Source organism: Scyliorhinus torazame, chromosome 8 (assembly GCF_047496885.1).
Source record: "Scyliorhinus torazame isolate Kashiwa2021f chromosome 8, sScyTor2.1, whole genome shotgun sequence".
In the NCBI taxonomy this organism is placed as follows: Eukaryota; Metazoa; Chordata; class Chondrichthyes; order Carcharhiniformes; family Scyliorhinidae; genus Scyliorhinus; species Scyliorhinus torazame.
The window spans coordinates 78478716-78497538 of record NC_092714.1 but is presented as its reverse complement, the minus strand read 5'-3'; the positions used below and the strand labels follow the sequence as shown (position 1 = coordinate 78497538).

General features: G+C 49.3%; 1 protein-coding gene across 1 annotated transcript in view; it reads right to left on the bottom strand.

The window, feature by feature from the left end:
• Nucleotides 1-564, bottom strand: part of LOC140427964 (uncharacterized protein CXorf38-like) — a 73702-nt gene extending 73138 nt beyond the window's left edge. The window contains exon 1 of the mRNA XM_072513867.1: nt 216-564. Within this exon, the coding sequence (XP_072369968.1) occupies nt 216-419 (204 nt within the window). The 5' untranslated portion in view covers nt 420-564. The remainder of the gene's footprint in view (nt 1-215) is intronic.
• Nucleotides 565-18823: the final 18259 nt, after the last annotated feature.

The window sequence follows — 18823 nt, the reverse complement described above, 5'->3', positions numbered from 1 at the left end:
CACGGGACAATAACAGATGCAGCTGGTTACCAGCAATCTCTGAACCCAACAGTGAATTATTTAAATTCTTATGAGGAATGAAACTACCTGGCAGGGCACGAAAGGAAGATGAGTAACGCTTTCGTTTCGAAAGAATGTTACAAAAGAATACCGCAGCTCAGTTCCTGCTCCTTCCCTATTGTCAGTGTAAAGATGTGCGCACGATCCCGACTTACATTTGTTCCTTGAGCTCTGCAAAATTTTTTGCAGCTTTCTCGTTGTAGCACCGAGTTGGTTCGAAGGAGGAACTGGTGAAACTTCTCCATTTCTGTGTTGACGAAACGGAGGAGGCAGTCTCTGATTTTCTGCAGGCAGAAGCCAGCTTTGATCCAGTTTTTGTAGCCTTCGTCATTGAGGCGAACACTCAGCTCCGATTGCATTATTGCTTAAGCGGATGCCGCTGCCAACACAGTCAAGCTGTGCGCAGCTGGCCGCTTTTGATTTGTCTTTGCCTGCGGAACCTTGTCCCGGCCACATCTGGATGCTGCTCCGCGCTCAGCCTGCCAGCTGGACGCAAAGTGCGGAAGTAAGATTGGGGCAGTCTGGATTTGGAGCACACCAGACCTTTAAACAGCCCGCTGATTCGACGCAATACAATTCACCGCGCCGACCCTCAAGGCGACAGAAATATTCCAACGGCGGAATCACAAATCAGAATTTGGCTCCTTTTGGGCAATCGGGGGAACGCCCATTTTCTCCCTTCAATTATTTTCCTTTAATATAAATTTAGAGTACCCAATTCTTTTTTTTCCAATTAAAGGGCAGTTTTTTTGTGGCCAATCCACCTACCCTGCACATCTTTGGGTTGTGGGGGGGTGACACCCACGCAGACATGGGGAGAATGTGCAAACGCCACACAGCCAGTGACCTAGGGCCAGGATTGAACCTGTGCCCTCTGTACCATGAGGCAGCAGTGCTAAGCACTGCACCACCCATTCTCCTCTCCTGTTGATGTAGGTTGCCAGCACTCTGGGATTGGCCTGGAGTTTCCAGGAATTGAAGGTCAACTTGTGTGTGGAATCTTGAAAAAAAAGATGTCCGATGGATCTTGTGGGGCAGCGGAGGAAAGGAGGTCCTCCTTCAGAGAGGCCGGCCCGCCGATCGGTGGGCACCGATCGCGGACCAGACCCCTTTTGAGCCCCCCCCAGTGGGGGGGTGGGAGAATCGCGTGCGGGCATCGCCCGGCGCCCGGGCGATTCTCCCACCCGGCGTGGGGGGCAGAGAATTCCGCCCACTGTCTTTTTGTTATAAGAACCAGGAGTAGGCCATCTGCCCCTTCGCGCCTGCTCCGTCATTCAATGAGATCATGGCTGATCTTTTGTGGACTCAGCTCCACTTTCCCGTCCGAACACCATAACCCTTTATTCTTCAAAAAAACTATCTATCTTTATCATGAAAACATTCAATGAAGGAGCCTAAACTGCTTCACTGGGCAGGGAATTCCATTGAGTCTCAACCCTTTGGGTGAAGAAGTTCCTCCTGAGCTCAGTCCTAAATCTACTTCCCCTTATTTTGAGGCTATACTCCCGAGTTCTGCTTTCACCTGCCAGTGGAAACCACCTCCCTGCATTTATCCTATCTATTCCCTTCATAATTTTAAATGTTTCTTTAAGACCCCCCAGCATCCTTCTAAATTCCAACGAGTACAGTTCCAGTCTACTCAACCTCTTGTTATATCACAAAGCAATAGTCTTGACCAGTATCGGTGCATATCAGAATAGAATCATCACCTTTTACAGCACAAAAGGAGTGATTTGTTGATCAAATCATACAGCGTGTTCCTTCGGTTGTTTGCAATAAGCAGAGTACAGACTGTACTCACCCAGCCCTGTGCTTGTATAACTCAAAACATCTGCTGTTAGATATGATTCTGTGATTAAGCTGAACAATCCTGTGTGTACTAATTGTTACAAGAACAGCCAATTTAAGGTAATTGGTTGAGCTTGTCAGGTGGCTTATTTGAGTTTGCTGCAAGCGACATACATTCACATGCAGGGACCCGAACGCTGCAAACAAAGGAATATGTTCAAGCTGTGCACTTTTTTAAAAAGTTACCCAGAAGCTTGGGGAGCCTATGTGTTATAACCTGCCTGCTTACCATTGGCTGAGGACTAATGACAATCCCACAATCCTGTGGGAGTATGAACTTCCCCAATGAGGGGGGCGGAGAAACCATTAGTAAACTCCATGTATAAATAAAGCTGGCCAGTTTGGAACCAGCAGGAAGGAGTGTGCAGCAAGGGAAGTTCCTGCTACTGTTTTATATATATATATATCTATATCTATATATAGATATAGATATATATATGTTATTGTAAATAAATGTTATTACTTTATATCCTTAAAACTCGTGCTGGATTCTTTGTGGCCCTCACAAAACTATGGTTCCATATTCTTCTCTCCAGGGCAATGCCTTGGCAATCAGTCAACTTGCCAACTAATCAACACCTTTACTCCTGTATTATAATTTTTTGTGATCTGAAATGTATCAATAAATCTGTCTCAAACACTGCAGGTGGCAGCAAGTTCCAGGAAGAATAAAACACTTCTAAATTCTTTGTTTGATTCATGAATTGCTATTGTATATTTATGCTCTGTTGTTTTGGACTCAAGTGAAGTTTTTCTAAATCTATCCTACAAAATCCCCGAATAACTTTCTAAACCTTCAGGTCTCCTCGCCAGAAAAAAACAGTCCCCGCCTGCTTAGTTTTACACATTGATTGCATCCTCTCAATCATGGATTTATAGGGATGCAGCGCCGATGTATTCTCCAATAAGAAATTTGCCTTAACGTATGCATATTAGTCCATAAATAAAAAATAACCGCTTTTGTGTCACAAAGGTCTTTGATTGATTTTAGAACTGTCGTCGTCGAGACAAGACAGTGTGGGGAAAAAGCTGTGGTAGTATGTATTGGGTGTCATGTGGGACTGGAAGCCCTAATGTCATTGGCTGACAGATCCCGGGTCCTGGTTGGCCGTTGACCTCAAGCTCCTCCCTGAAGGCGAAGTATAAGAAGCCGGTGTCTTCCCCCGCAGGCCAGTTTACTATCGGGCTGCTGGGGAACAGACACGCTTAATAAAGCCTCATCGACTTCACTCTATTCGTCTCACGGAGTCTTTGTGCGCTACAATTTATTAAGCGTGCCTAAAAAGGACTATGGAGCTCAGGATCATTCCAGAATGCCTGAGGATCAGCCCCCACGCAGTGAATGCGGCAGCAGCCTTCAAACACTGGCAGACTTGCTTCGAGGCCTACATCAGATCGACCACAGGCCGAGTCTCAGATGAACAAAAACTGCAGGTCCTGCACTCGAGGGTGAGCACGGAGATTTTCACCCTCATTGAAGACACCGACGATTTCCAGACGGCGTTCACAGCACTGAGAAATCTCTACGTTCGCCCAGTTAACCAAATCTACGCTCGCCACCAGCTCGCGACAAGACGGCAAGCTCCCGGAGAATCGATGGACGAGTTCTACGCCGCGCTGCTGATTTTGGGACGAGCCTGCAGCTGCCCGTCGGTGAATGCAAACGAACACACGGACATGTTAATGCGCGACGCTTTTGTGGCAGGTATGCAATCCTCCCAAATCCGCCAAAGACTTCTAGAAAAAGAGTCGCTAGGACTCTCAGAGGCACGGGCCCTAGCAGCCTCCCTAGACGTGGCCGCGCGTAATACCCGCGCCTACGGCCCCGACCGCGCGGCAGGCCATTGGGCCCCGTACGTACCCGTCGCGTCAAACCCCCTACCCCCCCCCCCCGGACACCCCACAGGCTTGCGCGGTCCAAACGCCGAGTCGCACCGGGGGCGCCCGCTGTTATTTCTGCGGCCAGGCGAAACACCCCCGACAGCGCTGCCTGGCCCGCGCAGCCATCTGCAAAAGCTGCGGGAAAAAGGGCCATTATGCGGTTGTGTGCCGATCCCGCGAGGTCGCCGCCGTCCCGGGGCCACAGGGAGCCCTACAAGCAGTCTATGCCTCCCAACCCCCCCAGCACGCCATGTGCGACCCGCAGGCGCAGCCGCTCTGGGTCCCGACCACCGCGGTCCCGGGAGAACTGGGAGCCCTGCACGCCACCTACGCTCCCCAACCGCCCTCCCCGCAGCCCATGTACGACCTGCCGCCGGCGCTCCCGCTTTGGGTCCCGGCCAACACTCTCCACGGAGAGGAAGGGGTTTTTCGCGTCCCGAACGCCACCCTCACCCCCGTCCCGCGCCCCACGCCTGACCCGCCGCGCCACCTACTTGGACCCCGACCACCGCTGTCCCCGGTGAGGGAGCTCCTCACGCTCCTTGCGCTTGCGGCCCCACGCCTGACCCGCCGACTTGGGCCCCGACCACCGCTGTCCCCGGCGAGGGAGCTCCACGCGGTCCTAGCGCTCGCGGTGAGGGAGCTCCGCGCGGTCCTAGCGCTCCCCACACCCCCCAGCACACCATGTGCGACCCGCAGACGCCGCCATTTTGGGTCCCGACCACCACGAGGGGAGGAGGGGCGCCGTTGTGCGACCCGCAGACGCCGCCATTTTGGGTCCCGACCACCACGAGGGGAGGAGGGGCACCGCCATCTTGGACCGCCCCCGATCTGTACGACGCATGGGGCGGCCATTTTGTCCACCCCCGCCACGTGCGATGTATGGGGCGGCCATTTTGTTCATCCCCGACGCCATCTTGGACGGCAACAACGGACCCCACCCCACTACTACAACCACGGCTCGCTTCGGTTACGCTCGATCAGGCTCGGCCCCGGACTCTCCAGACGACGACGACAACGGTCCTAATTAACGGCCACGAGACGCCATGCCTAGTCGACTCCGGGAGCACGGAAAGTTTTATACACTCCGACACGGTAAGACGCTGTTCCTTAACCACCTATCCCAGCGCACAAAAGATTTGCCTAGCTGCAGGATCCCACTCCGTACAGATCCAGGGATTCTGCATAGTTACCCTAACGGTGCAGGGGAGGGAGTTCAAAAACTACAAACTTAACGTCCTTCCCCAACTCTGTGCCCCCACCTTGCTGGGATTAGATTTCCAATGTAATCTACAGAGCCTTACGTTTAAATTCGGCGGCCCCATACCCCCACTCACTATCTGCGGCCTCGCTACCCTCAAGGTGCAACCCCCGTCCTTGTTTGCGAACCTCACCCCGGATTGCAAACCCGTCGCCACTAGGAGCAGACGGTACAGCGCCCAGGACCGGACCTTCATTCGGTCCGAAGTCCAGCGGCTACTAAAGGAGGGCATAATCCAGGCCAGCAATAGTCCCTGGAGAACGCAGGTGGTAGTAGTGAAGACAGGGGAGAAACAAAGGATGGTCATTGACTATAGCCAGACCATCAACAGGTACACACAACTAGACGCGTACCCTCTCCCCCGCATATCCGACATGGTCAATCGGATTGCCCAGTATAAAGTCTTCTCCACCGTGGACCTCAAGTCCGCCTACCATCAGCTCCCCATCCGCCCAAGTGACCGCAAGTACACAGCCTTCGAGGCAGACGGGCGATTATACCATTTCCTACGGGTCCCTTTTGGCGTCACAAACGGGGTCTCGGTCTTCCAACGGGAGATGGACCGGATGGTTGATCAACATGGGTTACGGGCCACGTTCCTGTACCGCGACAATGTAACCATCTGTGGCCACGATCAGCAGGACCACGACGCCAACCTCCAAAAATTCCTCCAGACCGCCAAAGCCTTGAACCTCACGTACAACGAGGACAAGTGCGTTTCTAGCACCGATCGGCTAGCCATTCTGGGCTACATAGTACGCAATGGGATAATAGGCCCCGACCCCGAACGTATGCGCGCACTCATGGAATTTCCCCTCCCGCACTGCCCAAAAGCCCTGAAACGCTGCCTGGGGTTCTTTTCGTACTACGCCCAGTGGGTCCCCCAGTACGCAGACAAGGCCCGCCCACTAATACAGACCACGACCTTCCCTCTGTCGACAGAGGCTTGCCAGGCCTTCAGCCGCATCAAAGCGGACATCGCAAAGGCCACGATGCGCGCCATCGATGAGTCCCTCCCCTTCCAGGTCGAGAGCGACGCCTCCGACGTAGCTCTGGCGGCCACCCTTAACCAAGCGGGCAGACCCGTGGCCTTCTTCTCCCGAACCCTCCACGCCTCAGAAATCCGCCACTCTTCAGTGGAAAAGGAAGCCCAAGCATAGTGGAAGCTGTGCGACATTGGAGGCATTACCTGGCCGGCAGGAGATTCACTCTCCTCACTGACCAACGGTCGGTAGCCTTCATGTTCGATAATGCACAGCGGGGCAAAATCAAAAACGACAAGATCTTAAGGTGGAGGATCGAGCTCTCCACCTTCAACTATGAGATCTTGTACCGGCCCGGAAAGCTGAACGAGCCGTCCGATGCCCTATCCCGCGGCACATGTGCCAACGCACAAATTGACCGCCTCCAAACCCTCCATGAGGACCTCTGCCACCCGGGGGTCACTCGGTTTTACCACTTCATCAAGTCCCATACTCTTTAGAGGAGGTCCGTACAGTCACAAGGGACTGCCACATCTGCGCGGAATGCAAGCCGCATTTTTTCAGGCCAGGTGGAGCGCACCTGATTAAGGCTTCCCGCCCCTTTGAACGCCTCAGTCTCGATTTCAAAGGGCCCCTCCCCTCCACCGACCGCAACGCATATTTCCTTAATGTAGTGGATGAATACTCCCGCTTCCCTTTTGCCATTCCCTGCTCCGACATGACCGCGGCCACAGTCATCAAAGCCCTGAACAGCATCTTCACACTGTTCGGTTACCCCGCATACGTCCACAGCGACAGGGGGTCCTCTTTCATGAGTGACGAGCTGCACCAGTTCCTGCTCAGCAAGGGCATAGCCTCAAGCAGGACGACCAGCTACAACCCCCGGGGGAACGGGCAAGTAGAGAGGGAGAACGGCACGGTCTGCAAGGCCGTCCTACTGGCCCTACGGTCCAGGGATCTCCCAGTTTCACGGTGGCAGGAGGTCCTCCCGGACGCTCTCCATTCCATCCGGTCGTTATTATGTACAAGCACTAATCAAACGCCTCACGAGCGTCTCCTTGTCTTCCCTAGGAGGTTCTCCTCTCCTCTGGAACGTCGCTGCCGACCTGGCTGGCGGCCCCAGGACCCATCCTGCTCCGAAAGCACGTGCGGGCACATAAGGCGGACCCGTTGGTCGAAAGGGTTCACCTCCTCCACGCAAACCCCCAGTACGCCTACGTGGAGTACCCCGACGGCCGACAGGACACGGTCTCCCTGTGGGATCTGGCGCCCGCCGGCACCACGCACACCCCCCCCGACACCATCAACCCAACCGTCCCCCTTCCTGCCACCGCCGCACCCCGCGACCGCCCCCTTCCCAGGAGGATCAGTCCCCCTCCCCTTTGCACTGACAGCTGAAACCGTACGGCTCCTGGAGGCGACAACACTGGTACAAGCACCACCACCACCGCCGGGGCTGAGGCGATCGACACGGACGACCAGACCGCCCGACCGACTCGTGGCGTCGATGTAAAACAAAGATAGACTGTTCAAAGAACATTTTGTTTTTCCGATACCCTCTGTAAATAGTTGTAACAGGACGAAACTGTCCAATACTGTACTACCATGTAAATGTTCTATCCTCCCAGGACCAGCCCTGTAAACCCTTACCACCATACGAAGCATCACCCCGCCGGGTTCATTTTTGACAAGGGGTGAATGTGGTAGTATGTATTGGGGGTCATGTGGGACTGGAAGCCCTAATGTCATTGGCTGACAGATCCCGGGTCCTGGTTGGCCGTTGACCTCAAGCTCCGCCCTGAAGGCGAAGTATAAGAAGCCGGTGTCTTCCCCCGCAGGCCAGTTTACTATCGGGCTGCTGGGGAACAGACACGCTTAATAAAGCCTCATCGACTTCACTCTATTCGTCTCACGGAGTCTTTGTGCGCTACAAAAGCCAAAACTTTAGCACTGCTGCCTCACAGCGGCAGGGACCCGGTTTCTATTCCGACCATGGGTGACTGTGTGGAGTTTGCATGTTCTCCCCGTGTCTGCATGGGTTTCCTCTGGGTGCTCCAGTTTCTTCCCACAATCCAAAGATTTAAAAAAAAAAAATTAGTACCCGATTATTTTTTCCCAATTAAGGGGCAATTTAGTGTGGCCAATCCATCTACCCTGCCCATCTTCGGGTTGTGGGGGTGAAACTCACGCAGACACAGGGAGAATGTGCAAACTCCACACAGACAGTGACTGAGGCGGGATCAAATCTGGATCCTCAGCACCGTGAGGCAGCAGTACTAACTACCGTGCCGCCCCTCCCACAGTCCAAAGATGTGCAGGTTAGATGGATTGACTGTGAAATTGCCCCTTAGTGGTCAAAGGTTAGGTGGGGTTGCGGGGGTGTAGCCTATGTAGGGTGCTCTTTCAGAGGGTCGGTACAGACGGTCAGTACAGACTCAATGGGCCAAATGGCCTCCTTCTTCACTCTTCAATTGGGATTGAGGCACAGTGATAGAAGCAGAGCTTCACTGTATTTGCCTTGTACCAGGCCCTCTGGTAATGGGATTTCACTTTTGACCTAAATTGAATGCAACATTTATCAAAAATGGAATTCAGTTCCAACAATTCCAGTAGCTGTGATACTTACTTAAAAGATAGAAAACATAGAAAATAGAAGCAGGAGGCCATTCAGTCCTTCAAGCGTGCTCTGCCATTCATTGTGATCATGGCTGATCATCCAACTCGATAGCCTGATCCTCCCTTTCCCCATATCCTTCAACCCCCATTGCCCCAAGTCCTATATCTAACTGCTTCTCAAAAACAGTGTTTTGTCCTCAACTGCTTTCAGTGGTATTTGAATTCCAGAGACCAACAACTTTCTGGGTGAAGAAATTTCTCCTCATCTCAGTCCTAAAAGGTCTACCACATATCCTCAGACTGTGACCCCTGGTTCTGGACTCCCCGCCACAGGAACATCCTTCCTGCATCTACCTTGTGTAGTCCTGTAAGAATGTTATAGGTTTCTATGTGATTCACCCTCATTCTCCTGAACTCCAGTGAATACAATGATGAGGCTTCTCAATTACAGGAAGGTGAGAGACTTCCACAACCAGAAGGAAAGAAAATTTGAGTCACTCGTTTATCTTAGAGTTCTAATCATCTAACAGGAAGAGGAACTTGGGCAGTAGGTTCATTTTGATCGTCTGCACACTCCCTGCCAGTGAGTGGGGGTGAGGGCCCTTTTGACTTCCTAGTCTGTTTTTAAAACTCTTTTTCTAAAACAAAGTCAAAGCATTTCATCCACTATGCTAGATTATTTGAAAAATATGATGTCAAAGAACACTGAAGTGGTTGAATATTACATGGTATTTTCTGTCTGATTTTATTCAACACCTTCTCAATAAGCATGTTTTCCCAAACTGGTTTTGATTACTCCGTTTCTCAAAACTCATTCAGATAATATTCGCAATTCAAACAATCACACAAACAATAAGCTAGAAAATTAAACACACAAGTATTTATTTTAAAATTGAGGTACACCAAAAGGAATAACCATACAAATGGATATGGATACTTAAAAAAAGTGATTTTAAAAAAGGAAATTCAAATGAAAACATCAACATTCAAGAATAGCTTCTGCTTTAACATTAGCACCTATTCAAATTTAGAACCTCCTGCCAAGGCTGGAAACAAGTGGCATTAAAATTGGAAATTACGGTTCATCAGCGGATGACAACAAATTAAAACTGATGTCAGGGAAGGGAAAATCCACACTGCAGAGATTGTTAGATCTATGTGGGCAGCTTTCAAGGTCAGCATTGATGCTGTTGACCATGAAATCAGAGCACACAATAAATGACTGTTTTCTGATGATGAGTAAATCGGTCAGTTTTCCCCCCAAATCTTATAATTTATCTGCTGTACTTCAATAAGGTAATCATAACCATATATATAGTTTTGTTCTGAAAATGGCTTTAAAATGAGCAGTTTTTAAAATGGAACAAATAATTCCTTCATTTATACAAGGTTTCCTTGGAAAACTGTTGCCAGATTTTCTCTGTGACATGCGGAAGATTTATGGAAGTAATTCTTTGGGGAAAGAGGAAAGTATGCAACAAAACCACTTCCCAAACAGCCATTTAATTAAAGAACGTTTAGATGTTGAAACAATCCATTTAAAGATATTTACCTATGACAAGTTCTAATTATATTCTTAACAAGATTTAAATTTTCATCCAGAATGTAAACAATGGCTGATTTCAAGTCAGCAGCAACACTGTGGTGTGGATTTTCCCCTTTTTTTGATGTCAGTTTGAACCTGGCACCATGTCCGCAGGATCTCCAGGTAATGTCATAAAGCAGATTAAACTGTCAATCACACTAACCCGGAAATAAAACAAACTGAACTTTATACTTTTAGCCCCAAAAATGTACAGAGCAAAATAAATGTTTGAGACATACACATAGAATCCAGTGGAAGCTGAAATATCATAAATGAAATAAAACATATTTTAGCAGTGAATGTTTATCATAATCGAGGAATTGACATGCCAAAATAATCGTTTTTCAGGGACAGTGAGGTTGTTCAGTAGTAATCACGAATTAGTGCACAATTAAAACCCCAGCAACACCTCATACAACAAGGTGCAATGTTTTCAAGATTTTTTTTGAACCAAGACTAATATAATGTAAGAGAGTAACTTTTCATTAGTTCAGTGATTTTTAGTTGATCAGTGTCTTTTATTTTGTGGGGGGGGGGGGGGGGGGGGGGGGGAAAGACAGTTCAGGAATGCACCTATGGGGGGGAAAAAAAGGATTTCTGCATTGAACTGTACATGTGCAAACTCCAGCAGTTGCTGCCAATTTCAAAGGAGTAATGACAGCAAATATGGAGTTTCATGGTCAACATTACAGTAAAATCTTGGCCAAAATATTCAATGTCTGCAAAAAATACTTTACATGATGATCCAAATACGATCCTTTCTGGCATCATTCCCCATCGCAAACCACAGCTGATCCAAAATTCGGCAGTCTGCACTCTCACCAAAACCACATGCCCACTGCCCCTTTTTGACCAAGTTCCAATTTGGGTGCACAGAAGCCAATGACTTGAAAATATTTTTTTCCAGTCAAGGTTTCCCTCCACTGAAGTAAACAAGACCTATCCCACTTTCCATAATTCTGCCCCTACTTTAGGACTATAACTGGGGCCCCTTTTGCTTCACTTTCCACCATACTACCTCCTGCATTTGATGTATATATTTTTTTCCACTTTCAACTTAATCCCGCCAACAAACAGATATCCCTTTTTTTCCCAAAGGGAGAGGTGGATGTTCTTCTATCACCCAACCTTCCTGAGACTTTTTGGTCCTTCAACAACGTCCTTCCACATTGTACAGGGCTCCAAACAGTCCTTCTCAGGTACGACAGCAATTTGTATGCACTTCTTCAAACCTAGTGTACTGTATTATCGTTGTTTTCCTCTACATCGGGAAGACCAAATGTAGCAAAGAATGATTATTTTGCTCAACATCTCCATTCTCTCTATAAATGTAGTGCTGAATTCCTTGCTACTTGAATTTCCTGTACAATTCTGTCTTTGGAATATTTGTTTCTAAGGCACCAGGATGGCTAGACATGCTCTACTTCACCACTTTTTCATGTTTTAATTTCTACATGACTGACCACCTACCACCCCTGAATTCATCTCAACTGTTAATTCATTTGATTTCCAGTATTATGTCTCCTTATGCTACCACCTGTCATTTAATCATTTTGTTAGCATTTAAGTATTTTCCAAGGCATTCTATTTCTTTGTGTATTTGCATTTCTCAGTGCGTGCTGTCCCCAAACGCCTCAATGTTGTCTTTCTATTTGTTCCTTTTTAAAGGCTACTCATCTGTAACAGGTTCCACTTCTGATGAAAGATTCATACCTGAAAAAAACCATTTTGTTCTCTCTGCAAATGTTGTCTTATCTGCTAAATGGTCCTGGCATGGCTTTTGTTTCAGATTTCCAGTGTTCTTTGTTTTGACTTTAAGATCCACATCTTTACCTTCAAAGTCATTCATCTAAACGATCCATTTCCTCTATGCCTTTGTCATCATGACTCTTCCTCTGGCACACTTCTTTTAATAATCTTAATTGTCACAAGTAGGTTACATTAACACGGCAATGAAATTCCTGGTATCTCCACCTTGTCACCTGTGTTCCAGTTATCTTGAATTGTTTAAAAATATATATTTTTATTAGTGTTTTCCAGTTTTTACCGAGTAACAACTCATGTGTATCTGGTATTTACCAACAAGTTTGTGTCTTATTTACAACGGTTTTTAAATGAGGTGCCCCCCTCCCCTTGTTGGTAGTTTAATTCCCCTCTTAGGTGGCCAGGGCGTCGACCCTCTTCCCCACATGAAGATCTGGCTAGTCTGATACCCCGAAGATCGCCACTTCCAGGTTTGGCTCCTTCCTCACTACCTTGGACATCGCCTCGAAGAACGCTGTCCAGAACCCGACAGGTCGGAGACAGGCCCAGAACATGTGGACGTGGTTGGCCTGGCCTCCCTGGCACCGTTCACATTTGTCCTTCATTTCCGGGAAGAACCTGCTCCTTTGGGTTCTAATCAGGGTGATTGCTAGGGCAAACAAGAGTAGGGACAGTGGGAGACAATACCTCTATGCACGAGGCTTAGCCTAGCGCAGGAGGAGGTTGAGTTGGCCCTGCTCAGTGCTTCGGTCCAGAGTCCCCACCCCGCTTCTCTCCAAATCGTCCTCCCATTTCTGTCTAGCTTCATCCAGTGGTAGTCTTGCCCTGTCCTGCAACCGTCTACCTATGTTCCCACAGTTCCCCCCCCCCTTTACTGTCTGTGTTGATTAGTTTCTCCAGTAGTGTCTCTCGGGGCCCTGGGGTACCTGGTCATCTCCTTGCGGAGAAAGTGTTTAATTTGGAGGTGCCCGAGCTCCTGTCCCGTCAGCACGTCCAGGTCCTCCATCAGCTCGTCCAAGGTCACATGTCTGTCCCCGATGTAAAAGATCCCCAACTGCTAGCATCCCCCATCTTGTCTCCATGTTTTAAAGGTGGCGTCAAGCATGGCTATCAGGAATTTGCGGTTACCGCAGATGGGGTTAGACCGAAATGTTGCCTCATTTAGTTCCAAGTCTTCAGTGTGGTTACCACCACTGGAGTGGATGTGTACTTTGAGGGGGAGATGGGTTTAGAGGGTCGTTCCCTTGCATGACTTCTCAAGCCTCACCCGTTCCATGTTCGGTTCTCGTATCCATCCCCTCACACTCTTGGCTGTGGCTGCCCAATGGCAGATTTGGTAGGGCTAGGCAGCCCACGTTTTTCCTCCTTCGCAGTGTCGACTTAGGGATCCTTTGGTTCTCCCGTAGGGAGAATTACTTATAGAAGTCCGTTCCCGGCTCCTTCCCCACCTGCATGAAGCTGATACTCTCCATGATCTCTCCCATTTCTATTGGTGCTTCCAGCTCTCTTTCCCCCCCCCCCCCCCCCCCCCGTTTATTGTCCCCACAACTGGCATGTCTAGTCCATCGAGGAACTATTTAATCTCTGCATCCCCGTCTGGGGGGGGGGTTTGGTATACAGCCCCCTGTAGAAGATCGGTTGACCACTTTTTGCTCCATTACCTGTCTGCCTCTGCTTTTTCCCCTCCACCAGCTCTACGGTCGGGGCTTTGGAATATTTTCTGTCGACCTCCAGAATGGAGTCGATCAGTTGTTGCCTGGCCGCCCTTTCTTCCCTATCTCTTTGTGCCTTCTAGACTACAACTTCTACCCTAATCACCGCCTTCAGTGCCCCCAGAACGTGGAAGTTGAGACTTCCCCTTCCGGTTATTTGTAACATACCAGCCGATGGCTTGTGTTATTTTTTGGCAGAAGACGTTATCGGTCAGTAGGTCCGTGTCCAACCTCCACATGGGGCACTGGGTACGGCCCGTCTCCAACCTCATATCCACGTAATGTGGAGCGTGATCGGAGATAACTAACGTGGAATATTCCGTTCTTACTATTCCTGGAAGCACCACTTTCCCCACTGCAAAGAAGTCTATCCTCGAGTATGCTTTGTGGATTGGCAAAAAAAATGACAATTCCCTCACCGGGTGTAGGAACCGCCACAGGTCTATCGCCCCCATCTGCTCCATGAATGTTCCCAGTTCCCTAGCCATGCCTGTTCTTTTCCCCGATCTGGGGTTCGATCGGTCTGTCAGTGAGTCCTTTACACAGTTGAAGTTGGTGCGTGTCAAGATCGGGGATTTCCGCCATGGTCTTTTTTTATGAAGCCTGTGTCGTCCCAGTTGGGCATGTACACATTTACCAGTGGCCCGTCTAGGACACCGCTGACCATGACATACTGTCCCCCTTGGTCCGTAACCATCCTCATCACAGAGAACCTCTTACTGATCAATATGGCTACTGCCCCAGCCCTCGTCCCGTAGCACGAATGGTACGTCTGTCCCACCCAGCTTTTTCTTACCCGCAGTCTGTCCTTCTCCCTCATGTGTTTCCTGCAGGAAGACTATGTCGGCTTTCAGGCTTCTTATGTAGGCGAACACTCTGGATCTTTTCACCACGCCGTCAAGTCCCCGAACATTTCAGGTGACGATCCTGGTGAGGGGTTTTGTCTCCCCGGTCCTGCGGGATCATACTTACCTGGTGGATACGCCCCTACACTCCGGGGCTTCCCTTTATTAGGGGGCTGTCCAAAATGGCTACGGTCATCGTTCTCATCATGAGACAAGGCCCCTGCGCTCTGGGTTTCCCTTTATCCAGGGGGCACCCAAAGTGGCCACCAACTGTGTACTCCGGGGTTTCCCTTTGTTTAGGGACCCTCCAAAGTGGTTGCTTGCCGCGCCATCTTGTTTCTTCAGCCTGTTCCCCACTTGTCGAAGCCTGTACGAAATTCAACTTTTTTCCTGCTCCGTTCCTTTTGTGTTCCTTCCCCCCCACCCCCCCTTCCCTGCGTTGCCCTTTCCCCGTTTTCTCCTCTGCTTTTCCCTTCCCCATCCCTGTGCGCCCCCCCCCCCCCCCCCCAACCAGGTGCTCCCTCCCTACCGGGCGGTGCACCACGGTTCCCCTTGCTTTCTGTCTTCCCATGCTAGCTGCGTCTGCTTGGTGGTGGCCCCCTCCCAGCGCTGGTCTAGCCACTCATTTGTGCCCACTGATGAATCGTTTCCCTCTTTAAACCCTTACCTGCCTTCCCCAGTACTTGCTTCTTTCTATGACCCAGTCTTCACTTAATGGTTGGAACGAGGCAGCGCTGTCCCGCGCAAACATGTTAACTGTCCAATGAGTCTTTTGCTCTTTCAGCCTTGCCCTGCAAAACTCTCATCGTTGCCGTGTCTGTCCCTTGTCCCAGCAGTTGGCTCTGACAAATTCATTTGCTTCCTCCGGGGAGTAGTGTTCTTTTTACTACTCTAAGTAGTGTTCTTTTTTTTGGTACGTGACTCAGAGCCTAGCTGGGAACAGCGTACCGAAAACGTACCCTGTTCTTGTACAGGTCCGTTTTCGCCTGGTTAAACCCAGCCCTGCGTTTTGCTAGATCTGCCTCAATGTCTAGATTCTGACTGTGTGTCCTTCCCAGGAGCTCGCTTTCGTCTGGCATGCCCACTGCAGGATCCTCTTGCGGTCCTGATATTGGTGGAGCGTTGCGATAATCGCCCTCTGCTGCTCCCCAGCCCTTAGGATCGTCTTCTCCCGAGTCGCCACTTTCTTCCCCAGCCCATCGATTGCCTTCTGCATGGTGGCCATCGCCTCTGTCTACCGGCTCCTTGACCGCCACCTGGATTTCTATCGTGATTGCCTCCTTCATGGCAGTCAGCTCCTCCATCACGAAGCTCTTCCATCCATCTTCAGTTGGTGGTGGGGGGAGGGGCCGTGATGCTTGGGTCGCTGGCCGTTCTCTCTCCTGGGTGGCTGGGGTCCCTTTGCCTCGTGTGTCTGCAGTCTTGTCCGCCTGCTGGGCGTGGCTCTTTCCGCCGCTTCTGCTGTCTCTTCGGCACCCCGAGCTCCCATTTGCTGGCATCTTTTCTTGGTTGCCCTCCTTTTGCTGTTGAGGGATTTTTTTCCTTTGAAATTTGGGCAATTCAAATAAAAGTGCCTTTTTTTTCTGTCCTGGCTTGGAGGGGAGCCACCTGATGTGCTTCTGCCCAGCATATGACCGTCACCGGTACTGGGAAGTCAGCTTTTCTTTTACGCACACCAAGGAACAGTTATGTTCCCCCTCCCACTTTTTCTTTAGTTTACTTTACTTTCCTTCTCTTTCTCTCAGAGGGAGGTTGGTGAACTTGGTGTTCCTGGTCTAGCTGGATCGGAGATCAGCACTGACCCGGCTTGGGCCCCGCTTGAACTTGCCTGAGCCACACTTGTTGGCATCTCTGCTCCCTCGCCACAATCTTCGGGCCCCCATTTCCAAGGCCGTTTTTTCTGCTGAGGACCTCCGATTTTTGGTAGTTTCCCTTCAATCAGGCAGATAAGCCTGAAGTGCCGAGCAGCCTGCACGGGAGCCACCCAAGATGCGGCTGCTACTCCATGCCGTTGCACCTGATGTCCAAGTGACCCCGTTTCACATTCGATGGCCTGCCGCAATTTGTTCAGACTTCACTTTTGAAGTTGTTTCTCTCTTCTTTTGTTGCCTGGTTCGGTACCGATCGGCCATCACCTTGTGGGACACTTACACCATCGGGATTTAAACATTTTGGGTCCGATTTCCATCGCGACTGGGTGAAACGGGCCTAAACTGCGATCTCCGGCAGAAGTTCCCACACGTGCGACCGCTCCATTACATGCCACACCGGAAGTCTTTCGGTGATCTTCAATTGTGCTTCTCCGATCCCAACCACTTTTTCACTTTAAATCTAGCCCGTGGCATGTACTCTGTACACATTGCTTTGGAAAGTCAGGAATGTCTTTCTACAAGTCCGGTATGCTATAGAAATGCAAATTTCAGTTTGGTACCAAAGTATATGGAAACATATATTAAGTTCAGTCAAAGGAGTTACTTTCAGTGATGGGGAAAGTGGCGTCAACCATAAATATGATTTCTGCCAAAGGCAGTGTTGTCAATACAATTATCAGTAATCGGAGTGGCGGTGCAGTGGTTAGCACTGCTGCCTCACGGCGCCAAGGACTCGGGTTCGATCCCGGCCCCAGGTCACTGTCCGTGTGGAGTTTGCACATACTTCCAGTGTCCGCGTGGGTCTCGCCCCCACAACCCTAAAAAGATGTTCATAGGTGAATTGGCCACGTAAATGGCCCCTTAATTTGGAAAAGAACTGGGTATTCTAAATGAAAAAAAAAACAACTATCCATAGTAAGATAATAAGATCACCAGGACCTCGATGAACAAGTATGATGCTCCACAGGGAAGAGTGTGTGGTGTCATCCAACAGCTGAATCCAACATCTTGCATGTGAGCTAAAAGGAGGTTGGTGATGTTAACTCCAATAAGCAGGTGGTGGAAGGAGCAAAGAAAGGACACAGAGGTTAGGAGAATTAAGATTGCTGCTCAAGACAGCAGAAGCCACAATGGGCCGAGAGTGCAAAGAGAGGGCAATGAGTGTACAGATGAGTTTGTTCAAGAGGACTCAAGCCTGGATCATCAGGAAGAGAAGGTTGTCTGAGGACTAATGATGGATTGAAGTAGGGAAACAAAATCAAAAAAGGTGATTAAGGCGGCGAATGGAGTTTTGTCCTTCATTGCTAGAGGGATGGAGTTTAAGACTAGGGAGGTTATGCTGCAACTGTATAAAGTGTTAGTGAGGCCACACCTGGAGTATTGTGTTCAGTTTTGATCTCCATGCCCGAGAAAGGACATACTGGCGCTGGAGGGTGTGCAGAGGAGATTCACTAGCTTAATCCCAGAGTTGAGGGGGTTGGATTACGAGGAGAAGTTGAGTAGACTGGGACTGTACTTGTTGGAATTTAGAAGGATGCGGGGGAGATCTTATAGAAACATATAAAATTATGACGGGAATAGATAGGACAGATGCGGCAGGTTTTTCCACTGGCAGGTGAAAGCAGAACTAGGGGGCATAGCCTCAAAATAGGGAGAAGTAGATTTAGGACTAACTTTAGGAGGAACTTCTTCACCCAAAGGGTTGTGAATCTATGGAATTTCTTGCCCAGTGAAGCAGTTGAGGCTCCTTCATTAAATGTTTTCAAGATAAAGATAGATCGTTTTTTGAAGAATAAAGGGTTATGGTGTTTGGTCGGGGAAGTGGAGCTGAGTCTGCAAAAGATCAGCCATGATTTCATTGAATGGGGCGGAGCAGGCTCGAAGGGCCAGATGGCCTGCTCCTGCTCCTAGTTCTTATGATGAAAGGCAGACAGTAAAGGGGGAGGAACAGAAAGGAATGCAGCACATGACAGGGGTTGGAAAAGCGAGATATAGTGGATCAGGCGTAGAGTATTAGGAGCGAAGAAAGCATGCAGAGAATGAAGGAGAGGGCAACTAAACTTTATGCTCAAGATAACAACAGATACCACAATGAACACTAGACGATTCTGAGTCACCTATGAGAGACAATATGAAACAGCACTTTGATATAACTTCAATAATTATGCTCAAACTCATCACTAATCAGCCAAGGTATGACTTTAAAATTAAAACATAAATTCTGTTGCTGTGCAGCCTTCTGAATATCACCTCATCAAAATAAAGAAACTGTTTTGAAGTTGTGTTGTCAAAATTACTGTTAAACAAGGTAGCAATAAAAAGTAGATAAAAATAATAGAAATACTTACCGAATTATTTAAGCATTTCAGAAAAGACAATGAGGGGTGAGAAAAAAAA